General features: G+C 40.1%; 1 protein-coding gene across 1 annotated transcript; it reads left to right on the top strand.

The window, feature by feature from the left end:
• The first annotated feature begins 9,871 nt into the window (after positions 1–9,871).
• On the top strand, positions 9,872–12,945 carry LOC101291489 (probable alpha,alpha-trehalose-phosphate synthase [UDP-forming] 11-like). Its single transcript, XM_004309907.1, has 3 exons — positions 9,872–11,910; positions 11,994–12,267; positions 12,413–12,945. Exons 1-3 carry the CDS (start codon positions 9,872–9,874, stop codon positions 12,731–12,733), a joined length of 2,634 nt encoding a protein of 877 aa, XP_004309955.1. The 3' UTR covers positions 12,734–12,945.
• Positions 12,946–13,191: the final 246 nt, after the last annotated feature.

Below are 13,191 nucleotides of genomic sequence, written 5' to 3'. Positions count from 1 at the left end.
TTGTCTTGACCGGACGACGTCGGCGGGCGGAGGATTCCGACAGAGGAGGAGAGAGCTCGGGAGGGGAAGGAAAAGAAAAGAGAGAAGAAGAAAAAGAGGAGAAGAAGAGAAGAAATGGGGTTTGGGCCTCACTCACCAACCCTGTCCAACACCACAAATATTACCCAACTCCACCAATTTAACACCCCAAAACAAAATACCCTAATAAAAATTACCTTTTACTAGCTAAAATTTACCAATTTTTACCGTCGTCATATTTTTCTCTTACGAATAATTGTCCCTTAAAACCCCTCTAGGGACTAATTAAAACTATAAATTCATTGACAGAGACGGTAAAATTCTTATTATAACCAAGCTAGTAAATAAGGTAAAAATTTAAGGGTCGAGATGTGACAATTCTCCCCTCCTTATAAAAATTTCGTCCTCGAAATTTACATACCTGACAAATCAAAGAGATAGGGATACTGCTACCTCATTTGCTCCTCTGATTCCCAAGTAGCTTCCTCTACGGGTACTCCTCCACAGAACTTTCATAAGAGGAAAAAGATTTGCTTCTAAGCACTTGCTCCTTTTGGTCAAGAATCTGAATCGGCTCCTCGTCATAGGTCAAAACTTTTTCCAATTAATCGGCTGCTCTCGCAACACACAAGAGAGATCGGTAATAAACTTGCGAAGCATGGATACATGAAACACATTATGTATCTTGGATAACTCTGGAGGCAAAACTAACCAATACGCAAAAGAGCCAACTTGATCTTAAAACCCATAAGGACCAATAAATCTCGGACCAAGCTTTTCACGTTACCAAAACGTACCACCCCTTTCCGAGGAGACAATTTCGAAAACACCCCAAACGCTCACTTGAAATTCATGGTCTCTCCTGCAGACATCTTTAAAACTTTTCTGGCTACCAAGAGCTGCTTTGAGTCTATCTCTGACTCCTTTAACCTTTTCATTTAAATCTTGAAATATTTTAATTTTCTCAAAGACCCTAAATCCTTCGTTGAACTACCACTAACGTTTGCACGTAAGTGAGTTCAGTGATACCTGCTCTAGAGTACGAGTACCCGTAGGTATGCACACTTTTTCCTGAGCAATGGAAATAGCTAACCCAAATAAAACGCATAAATTTGCTATCACCATCGGGCTCAAATCTCCTAACGTCACGCAACAACCTCGTCATTACGCTGCTCACAGCTCAACAATGAAGCCCACTTGCTAGGATACTAAAGTTCACACATTCCCACATGCTCATAGGGGTCAAAATTAAGACCCGCTAATTGAACAGATTTTTAAGGATGCACCCACTGCAGAACTGCAACAATCACTTCTAATGCCGAGACATTTCGCGGAGTCAAAGCTCTCGCAAGTCCACAAGACAACCTTGATCTGCCTAAGAGACCAGTCCACCAACATATGATAACCTCGATTCTCGAAATAACATTATGAAAAGATCAATACCACGTCACTTAGGTCTCTTCGCCAAATCTATTACATTACCTTTTTTTAGCACCACAAACTAGCAGCTTATGGGAATTCCAACTCTCTCATGATTCTGCTATCTCCACTAATCTCTTTATTTCAAACCAGAAGATAATCTGAAGCATGATTATCATGTGGAGACTAGAACTTACTCCTTGCTCGCCATAAACAAAACTGACTAATAATGCCCACGAAAAATTGGCACAGTCAATTCATGATGCCAAACTTGACGTTGAAATCCACAAAAATAGAGCCCCTTCCTTAAGCATTGACAAAATTTACATCTCCAACCATGCTACTTATTTGGGTGCAATCGCGACCCCAAGAGCAATAATTAAAAGCACATGGCTCACTCTAGCCATTCCATAAGAATGATTCTAAATACCAAAACCATTGAACTCGACAAACACACTTCTTTTCTACCTCTAATAATAATTAATCTGATAGCAGAAAACGTTCTGAAAATCAGATATGCTCAAATCTCCTACGCCTCCTAAGGCCACGGCTCCCCACCAAAAAGATTCTTCGATACTCGAGCTTGCAATAGCATGCAACTAACAAAAGCAAAGATAAATTTTTATACAAGACCCACTACTACACCTTGTTGTTCACCAACCAACGAAAACCATGAATTCAAGCAAGAATCAAAACTCATGGCTTAACTCAGCTCAAGTTCCAGAAGAAATGACTTAAAGCACACGAAAGGCAAGTCCTCTAACTTCGAGCTCAAAAGCTCCACAAATCTCCAATATCCGCCAGAACCCGCTTCGAAATCGCACTAGAAACCTCCACTAATCATGCTGACACTAACGGATGAACGCACAACCAAATAACGAAGACCTCCCAAATCAAACTTAGATCAATGAGTGGTCCCAACACAATACGATTCCGAGAAGAGACGCTGATCAACCTATCAAAATCTACTACTCTCACAATTAAAACTCTTAATAAACCTTGACTCTAGACGCTTCTTGAGTCAACAGGGGAAAACCATCTCCCATAAAGCTACAACATAGAAAATACCCACAACGACACAAACCATCTAATCAACATCACCACACGACTCTTAGACTACCATATAGGACTTATGGCCCCAAGATTCATTGCTTAATTAAACTCCAGCTCACTTGGGATCACGACTGGATTTATCCAGGATCCATGCCTACGACACAACAACCAATTTATCATAAATTCGACAACTAACCAGCTCTAACCCTCAAAACAAAGAGTTTGAATCCGCACTCCATAATTTCAAGCTCTGAGGATGCTACCCAAAAACTACAGTGGGAATAATTTAAATATTCTCACACACACCACAACCAAAACTTTGCTACATCTCACCAAATTATAAATAAGGTGAGTGAACATATACTCCCATTGAGGTGTCGTAGCTAGCCACCAAATGCTAACGAAAAGATGTTAGCAAACAACTCCGATCGCGAAGTCGAGACTTAAATCAACCACCCGGAATGACACTGCTTAAAAAAAATTACTTTGGACACCCACGCACTCTTGCTCCATGATCCAGTGGGTTTTATTCCACTGCTACCACACAACCGCTATGGAATACCCATGACAACACGTAATAAATTCACCCGGTGTTGTCGTAAAACTGGAGTGACCACAACCATCCTACCCTCACTCCACCATTACTTTTCAATTCCATTTAAATTTATCATCTTCCCTAAACACTCCACAAATCTGGACACCAAACTTCAACACCTAGAATTCTGAAAGAACCCATAATGGCCCCACAATTAAAATAATATAACTGACATCTCACTCCACGATTCCAAACTTGCTTGAAACTCAACATTTAGTGCCATCAATAAAATTTTAAAATTCCCCGACTGTGGCACAACAAGAAGTTGTCACAACGCACTGACGAATGACTTTTGTAAAATCAACAATCCAAGTCATCCTACTTATTGCTTTGACAAACTTCAACTAACTCACAAAAGAGACCAAAATCATCAGAAATCTTACTATTCATCGACTGCTATTAACCTCTTTCTCCAAAATGCTCTGATTATACTCTTTAATATGATGATTCCAAGGAGAAGAACATATCCTTAATTAGAGCTGTATGGCCAGAACATGCGCCACCATAACAAGCATTAACTACAAAAATCCCAACTGACTTTCGTTGCGGACAAAGTAGTTGGAAATTTGGTCATCCATTTATACTTCTCTAAATTGATAACTTTTTTATTAGCCACAAATCCCTCGTGACTAATTAGCCCAAAATTAGAATCATCCACAACTCGCATAGGTACCTCTTTGAATTACTATGGGTACCTCACCACATCAATTCAACTAACTTTAACATCAAAAGAAAACACCACTACCACGAACTTTCTTTCCAACTATTTTCTCCCGGAAGTCACATAACTCGAAGCCAAGAGTTTCTATTAAACTACAACAACTTCACACTCGCCCACTAAAAATAGTGAACTCCAAGGCTTGAATTAAACTTTTCACCTTCTACACATTCGCATGAGATGCTCACCCTAGCATCTTAATCATAACCCAAACAATCATTGATCACATGAAAGGAATGTTGCCACGCATATGAGTTCCCATCTTGCAATTGAACTTTAACAATTATGATATCAACTCGATAACCCTTGGAAAAGGCATAAACCAAACACCCCATTCCCTAGTCAAAGCAAGATGATCGCTTAAGAGGTCGGCGTACGGAGGCATAGTCTTGAATATATAAACATTTATGACACAATACTGTCCATAAATAAGACAAGAATAACTACATCACAAACCTAATCAACACATAGTGTCTAAAGCATATAATGCTAATAGATCTGCCGTGGTCGGACCATCACTCTATAAACACTAAGTATGACCAAGAATATGAGGTAGTATTAAAAAGAGAAGGGAATCGAATAACCTAGTGCTTTGATACCAACTGTCAGGACCCACCCCGAATTTCACCCTGAAACCCGAAGTAAATCCTGCGGGGATCACCTCCAAGGAAAATTTACCGAAAATTCGGCATAACCTCCCTTGAAAATGGACAACCCTTCCTAAATAAAACACCTGCAAGCACTTCTAAAAGTTCCAACTCCAACCTTAACTCCTGGAGCCTTCGTGCTCCCCACAAATCACAACATCTCTCAATATAGATTCACTAATCTAACAAAGATCCTATAACCAACAACCACATATTCAGAACAACTCTACTTGAGAGGAGAGGAACTAGAAATAAATAGAAATGAGCGGAAGCTATACTATTGACTATGCCTCTTCTCCATGTACGCTCGGCCTCATTATGCTAACCTGCAACTGGGCATTTATAAAATGAAGAGCCCAGGGGAAAACATTTGAAACCGTTAGAGTGAGTGGACAAAAATAAATTTAAAAATAAATAAATCTTTATGCTTTCCCGATTTAATATCTGTGGAAAAATACAATTAACAGCATGCAACAAGCTCAAAGCTTTTAAAAATTTACTGAATTTACCGAAACGTGACTAGCCGCGCTAGTCACCAACACTTCATAAAAATAGAGCCTCTCAGGCTAAAGTAAAATATGTAAGTATTACACACGTCATATCCCTTGTATAAATTTTCTTGAAACAACAAAGACAAATAGAAAATTCACACAAGGCTACGACGCTTGCGTCTAACGCTCGTGTCGCACCATAATGACATTTTACCTCATTATGGTGGAAAAGACGATGTATAAATATATATACGCGCATATCCCCCATATAAATTATTATATTTATATAGGGCTACGATGATTGCGTCTAACGCTCACGTCGCACCATAATGGAATTTGAGCTCAGTATAGTGGAAAAGCACGTATAGCTAGCTAGCATTTCTTCATATACATATTATTCTTATAATCATCCAAATATGGATATATATATATATACATACTCACCGAAAATCTCATTTTCAGTAACTCTTAAAAAATAATAAAAATTGCCAATTGCAAAAGAAGCAATAAATATATAGCTACACCGAAAATCTCATTTCCGGTAACTTTCCAAATAGCGAAGTTAACAAAATAAAATAAGAGCATTTACTTCCAAAAATAACTTCGCGAAAATAAACAATTCCACAAATTGATATTCAATAAAATCATTCATTTAAAATGAAATCACCGCATGCTTATAATTTAAAACGAACGTCCACTCACAACTTTAGACCTAAGCCTGACGTCAATCCGAGGTCTCTCCAATTCGAGCCTCCTCACGTCCTGTTCCAAATATATAATTAATTTCCCACTAAAAATCCAATAATTAAACAAAATGGGTAAAATTAAATGTGAGCCTCCCACACACTCATTATTGCCCAACTTCACCTTTCTTAACTCAAAATGGCTCAAACTTCAACGAACATACCGGCAGCCCTAATTACAACTTCCCCCAGAAAATGACTTAAATCCTACGGCCGGATTTTACATTATTCAACCGCCAAAAATACCACACTTCGGAAATTCATAACCCTATCCAAAACTCATCCAAAAATTCCATAATTCACTTCAATAAACTCTCCTTAATATTCCAAATTTAAAAAAATTAAAATCTCCCAACCGGCGGCGGCCGGAGGACGATTCCGGCGACCTCCAATGCCCACCAAATTTTAACAGCAGATTCTTCTCCACTCCATCTACAACTTTCTTAACTAGCACAAGCACAAAATCCAAGCCTAGCTAGGGTAATCGAACACAAACACCTAAAAAGCCATACGATTTCAACTTCGAATTTCTCCTTACCTAGCTCAAGAGGGAGTGAGCCCTTTGGAGGGATTGATGCACGGGAGGAGAGCTTCACAACGAGCCAAGACTCGCCGGCTATGGCGGCTGGAGGAGGGAGCTCCGGCGAATGGAGCAACCGGCTGCTAAGGGAGTTTCCTCCCCATTCGGCGGCGTAACCGGCTCGGTCACCAGCCCAGGCGAGGAGAGGAGGCGGCGGCAGTCCGAACGGGACTGGTGCGGCGACCTGTCTTGGCCGGACGACGTCGGCGGGCGGAGGATTCCGGCAGAGGAGGAGAGAGCTTGGGAGGGGAAGGAAAAGAAAAGAGAGAAGAAGAAAAAGAGGAGAAGAAGAGAAGAAATGGGGTTTGGGACTCACTCACCAACCCGGTCCAACACCACAAATATTACCCAACTCCACCAATTTAACACCCCAAAACAAAATACCTTAATAAAAATTACCTTTTACTAGCTAAAATTTACCAATTTTTACTGTCGTCATATTTTTCTCTTACGAATAATTGTCCCTTAAAACCCCTCTAGGGACTAATTAAAACTATAAACTCATTGACGGAGACGGTAAAATTCTTATTATAACCAAGCTAGTAAAAAAGGTAAAAATTTAAGGGTCGGGATGTGACACTTATTGCGCGTAAGTTGCAATTAGCATCAAATCACTCACTCTAACGTTTTTAAATTACTTTCCCTTGGGCCCTTTGGTTTTTAATGCCCAGTTTGCAGGCTAAGTTTTTTTGAGGTCGAGCGTATATGGAGTCGAGGCATAGTCCGAGGCTGCTTCCGCTTATTCTTTATTCATTGTTATTCGTTCGTTATAGATATGCTCTGATGACCATTTGAGATTGTTATTAGTTGATTAAGGCTTGATGTATTTTGGGAGATTTGAGGAACTTAGGGAGCAGGTAGGCTCTAAGAGTACAAGGTTGGAATATGATTTTAGAAGTGTGTTGCAAGTTAGTGCATTTTCAAGGGAGGTTATGCTGAAATTTTTAGTAAAATCTCTCTTCACATGGACCCCGTAAGGTTTACTTCGGATTTCAGGGTGAAATTTGGGATGGGTCCTGACAATAATAGCTAAATTTTGGCTAGTCTGCTGAAGCTCTTAAACTACTTAAAAAGCTAAACAAGCTCTCTGAAATAGCTAAAAATAGAGAGTTTGATAAAGATGCTCTAATAACTAAACTTTGGTTAATCTGTTGGAGCTCTTAAAATATCTTAAAAACTAAACACGTTCTCTAAATGAGCTAAAATAGAGTCTGCTAAAGATGTTTCTAAATGACTTTTAGCAATCTCGCTCTCTATACTTAGATGACGCATAAATCAACACCATAAACCCTAATTTCACCCCCTAGCTACAATTGTTTTCTCCATTCCAGCACCAATTTCCCCGTCTTTGTTCTATTCCAGCCAAAGCCGTAAATCAACTCCCCATCTCTAATTTTATCCCCTAGTTGATTTATGTCTCAAACATGTTTTAACTATATGAAGAAAATTTTAAAACTATGGATACAAAATCATTCTTTGTCAAGAATGGTAGAATTTGGATCTCGGTTTTTTTTTTTGACTGGAGAAATAAAATTACAGCTGAAATCCTCTACTATAACCACTTCCTAGAAGATCAAAATAAAAAGCTGAACTAGCAGACAAAGGAAGAGCGGAATGCCAGGCTTGAACCCTATTAGAATGGCCAAACTTTGCAATCGTGTCAGCAACAAAATTTTTCTCTCTCTTGATGTGCTGAAATGAGGAAACATGCAGCCGCGAAGCAAGGACCTATATATCCTTCACAATTGTAGCAGGCCCGGACCTGAGGTGAGGCGGAACAGGCGGCCGCCTCAGGCCCAAAAAATTTTGGGGCACCAAAAACCTGGCAGCTGCTTTGAACACAAGCGATTAGAGCCAGTTTTAGGGGATAGAGTTTGGGAGACCCTCCATGGAAGCTAAAGCTTAAACCTACAGCTGTCTGGTTTTTGGTTTTTTGAGATGCAAAACAGAGTAGAAGAGAAATGGTTGGGTTTAAAATAGAAGAGAAGGGAGAGAGAGAAGTTTCAGGATTGCGATGATGATGAGCAATGATGACAGGCACAGCACCACCACCATGACCAGGAGCTTGTGTATATGTGTGGAGTTGCTGACGTTTGAATGGATAAAATTCTGGGTTTTGTGGTTATCCCTTCTTAACCACTACTTTATCTTTTAACCCTGATTTTTTTTTTCTAATCATCCCCATTTTTTCTAATTATACTGTCTGGCATCGTAAACAAATCAGTTTTATACTGTTTTGGAATGGATCTTTGATTCTTTTATGGCCGATTGATTTTTTTTAATAACCAGAGGGCACCAATTTTTGGAACTCGTCTCAGGCCCTCGAATTTTCAGGTCCGGCCCTGAATTGTAGATATGCGCCAAGGACAAGGAAAAACACCATTTATAGTGTCAATGAGAGTCTTTGAGTCACCTTCGACAAGGAAGCATTTGAAGTTATGATACCAGGCAACAAGGAGTCCTGCTCTTAAGGCTAAAGTTTCCTTTGTGAGTATATCCAGAGTACCTTGAACATAAGGTTTTAACTATAATGTACATTTTATAATTTTGTTAATGTAATTACTAAGAAATGGTGATGCCATAGCGTATAGAGATTCAATTCTTAGCTAGTGTGACGCTAATGATGCACAATGAACCTTGTCCTTTAAAATCTCTATCTTCATGTCATAGTTAATCCAATTATAAACCGTTTAACAATGTTGTAACTTAGTTGTCAAATAAAATCTTGGTCTATCTCTTCTTTATAAGTTACTCAAATTCTCCTATTTGGCATTCTAATCCAACTCCTTTACCAAAATTGGATTTGGCATTCTAATCCAACGCCTTTACCAAAATTAGTTTAGGCTATCATAATTAGGGATAATCTTTAGTACACAGCGTGCAAATACACTACACCATGTGAATGATTAAGATCTTTGACTTTAATATACATATATGGTTGGTCAAAATATGAATGGTTATAATTACACAGTTTACTTACACGCCGTGTATACAAGAATTTTCAATCATAATTATTTTTTAATTAAAACCGGAGAAAAGACAATCTCTTCCAAATTTCAAATACATGTTGTTTAAGATTTAGAAAAGAAAATACCGAAAAAAATAAAAATAAATAAATAAAAGGTCAAAATTAAAAAACTTTGCCATATCCTTCCACAAAATTTGTGTCAGACCTAAGTGCCGGTCAGCACTAACATTCCCCTTTATGGTCGAGAGTCGAGACTCGAGAGCATTCATTACAGTAAATCATAATCTGGCGATCCAAAAAATCCGGACCGTCCAACATTCCCCTTGTACGTACCCCATCTCTATTCATCATTATCATCAAGCAATCACTTTCGTTCTTATCCATTAAGGATTACTACTACAGATTTATTTAGCACGATATTACTGATTTACTCCCCAAGAGAAAAAACAGAGAGCCTTTTGGTAACCAAAAATGGAATTCTTATCAAAATCTTTCAATTCCATCGCTCCAAGATTCATCTTCCTTTGCAATACCCACCTATAAACACTACCTCTCCACACCCGAATCACCCCACCATTGTTTTCATTCCAAAGTTTCAATCTTTAATCTTCTACACCACCCTTTCTGGGTTTGTCGACTATGCTATCAAGATCTTGCTTTGATTTGTTGAATTTGGACCCCATTGACGATTTCCGGGCCGTCAGTCGGATCCCCAGAGTCATGAAAGCCTCCGGGTTTATCTCCGATTTCGAAAACGCCGACCACCACGGCTCCGGCGGGTCCTCCTCCTCCTCTTCATCTGACAACAAGAACAACAACAACGTTGTTTCCTCTGCGCAACAAGAACAACAACGCAGAATCATTGTCTCCAACCACTTGCCAATACACGCTTTTCGTGACGCAGAAACCAACAAGTGGAGTTTCGAATACGACCACGACAGCTTGGTCCTCCAACTTAAAGACGGCGGCGGCTTTCCCCCCAACGTTGAGGTCCTTTACGTGGGTTGCTTAAAGGGCGCTGAGATCGACCCCTGCGATCAGGACGACGTCGCATTGGTCCTCCTCCACGAGTTTCATTGCGTGCCCTGTTTTCTACCGACGGAAATACTCAACAAGTTTTATCATGGTTTCTGTAAGCACTATCTATGGCCTCTGTTTCACTACATGTTGCCCATGACGCCCAGCCACGGTGCACGTTTCGACCGTGCACTCTGGCAGGCCTACGTGTCAGCCAACAAGGCCTTCGCTGATAGAATGATAGAGGTTCTGAACCCTGATGAGGACTACGTTTGGATCCATGACTACCATCTTATGGTGTTGCCTACTTTCTTGAGGAAAAGGTACTACCGTGTCAAGCTTGGTTTCTTTCTGCACAGTCCTTTTCCATCGTCGGAGATTTACCGGACCATACCGGTCCGGGAAGAGATTCTGAGGGCGCTGCTGAATTGTGATCTTATTGGGTTTCATATATTTGACTATGCAAGGCACTTTTTGTCTTGTTGTAGTAGAATGCTAGGTCTTCACTATGAGTTCAAAAGAGGGTACATGGGTTTGGAGTACTATGGTAGAATAGTGAGTATTAAGATGTTGCCTGTGGGGATTCATATGGGTCAGCTTCAGAGTGTTATGTCACTTGGAGTTACTGCTGAGAAAGTGAAGGCATTGAAGGAAAAGTTTGAGGGGAAGATTGTGATTTTGGGGGTTGATGATATGGACTTGTTTAAGGGAATCAGTTTGAAGTTTCTGGCAATGAAGCAGCTTTTGGAGGAGCATCATAGTTTGAGGGGGAAGGTGGTTTTAGTGCAGATAACAAACCCAGCGCGAAGTGGAGGAAAGGATGTGCAGGAGGTTCTGAGTGAGATGAGTGCTATTGCAAAAGAGATCAATAAGAAGTATGGCCAACCTGGGTATCAGCCTATTGTTGTGATCCATGGACCAGTCACGACGCAAGAAAAAGCTGCGTATTATGCCATTTCGGAGTGCTGTTTGGTTAATGCTGTGAGGGATGGGATGAATTTAGTGCCTTACACGTACTCTGTTTGTAGGCAGGGGAGCTCTGTTTTGCACAAGGCATTGGGGATTGTTGATGAGGCAGCAGTGACGAAAAAGAGTGTGATCATTGTCTCTGAATTTATTGGATGTTCTCCTTCTCTTAGTGGCGCAATCCGTGTAAATCCGTGGAACATTGATGCTGTCTCTGGTGCCATGAATTTTGCCATCACAATGTCGGAGGAAGAGAAGCATTTTCGCCATGACAAGCATTACAAGTATATCAGCTCCCATGATGTTGCTTATTGGGCTCAGAGTTTTGATCAAGATCTTGAGAGAGCTTGCAGAGAGCATTACAGGAGGAGATGCTGGGGAATCGGTTTAGGTTTGGGATTCAGAGTTGTAGCTTTGGGATTCAACTTCAGGAAGCTTTCTGTCGATCACATTGCCTATGCCTACAGAAATACAAGTAGCCGGCTCATCTTATTGGACTATGATGGCACTATGACACCTCAAGCTTCAGTGGATAAAGCTCCAAGCAGTGAAGTTATTTCTGTCTTGAATTGCTTATGCAGTGATCCGAAAAACATTGTTTTCATTGTGAGTGGCAGAGGGAAGAATTCTCTCAGCAAATGGTTTTCGCAGTGTGAGAAACTTGGTTTATCAGCAGAGCATGGTTACTTCACTAGGTGAAATTCTGTGCTTGCATTTGACTGCTAATTGTTTATCACCTCCCTTGTTCTTTCTTAATTTTGATATTCCTTTTGTGTAGGTGGAGTAAATATTCTCCTTGGGAGACTTGCACCTTGACAATGGATTACAGTTGGAAGAAGATTGTGCTGCCTATTATGGAGTCCTACACAGAAGCAACCGATGGTTCTTTCATAGAACAGAAAGACAGTGCACTGGTTTGGCATCATCAAGATGGTGATCCTCATTTTGGCTCATCTCAGGCCAAGGAGCTACTTGATCACCTAGAGAGTGTACTTGTCAATGAGCCGGTTGTAGTTAAAAGAGGCCAACACATTGTGGAAGTGAAACCACTGGTATGCATCTTACTAAATACATGATATCATCAGCAGTTTAGGAAATTGGAAACAGAACATGTTTTGTGAAAATCTTTAATGCAATTACACTTCGACTTTGAATGAATCGGAAATATTGAATTCTAGTTGGTCTCTGTAATTGCAGGGTGTGAGCAAAGGCAAAGTTGTGGAGGAGCTCCTTTCTACTATGCAAAATAGGGTGAGGTCACCAGATTTCTTGTTATGCATAGGGGATGATCGCTCGGATGAAGACATGTTCAAGAGTATCATGCATCCCGAGTCAAATCCATCCATGCCAGCCATTGCTGAAGTCTTTGCTTGTACTGTTGGTCAAAAACCAAGCATGGCAAAATACTATCTGGATGATACAGTTGATGTCATCCAGTTGCTCCAAGGCGTCGCTTCAGCATCAGCGCAACCGAAGTCTGTACCGCAACATCCGGAATCATTTGAAGTGTTCATTTGAAAGTGAGTGCTACCATATTACGTAGCTGATGTGCTGTGTTTGCATCAAGATTTAGGTATTAACGGGCCTCCATGACTTGTTTGGTTTAGAAGGGAAGATAAAGGTATAGAGCTAACAACACATCAAACTTTGTACAAATGATATCTGCATATACAGATCCATCTTAGAACTCCATTCTTTGAATCTTCTAGTTCTAGAGATGTTCCTTCGACATAATTTTCAGTGTCAGGTGAGTTTAGTTTCTGGTATTTGCAAAACTCACATGACTATCCTAAAATGAGATACAGTTCATCCTCGATCAGTCGCAAGGTCCAATCGGTAACCAAGGCAAAGATGAACTTCAAATTGATACATATTACCAAATCATCCGATCCATCTTTAACATTTAGAAATCTCAAATTAGACTCCAATAGTTATCACTTGCATTAAGTTCGATTTCATGATTGATGAAAGGCTGA

The sequence above is a fragment of the Fragaria vesca genome, unplaced genomic scaffold, assembly GCF_000184155.1.
Source record: "Fragaria vesca subsp. vesca unplaced genomic scaffold, FraVesHawaii_1.0 scf0513155, whole genome shotgun sequence".
Taxonomy (NCBI): domain Eukaryota; kingdom Viridiplantae; phylum Streptophyta; class Magnoliopsida; order Rosales; family Rosaceae; genus Fragaria; species Fragaria vesca.
This window is presented reverse-complemented; position numbering and strand designations above follow the sequence as displayed.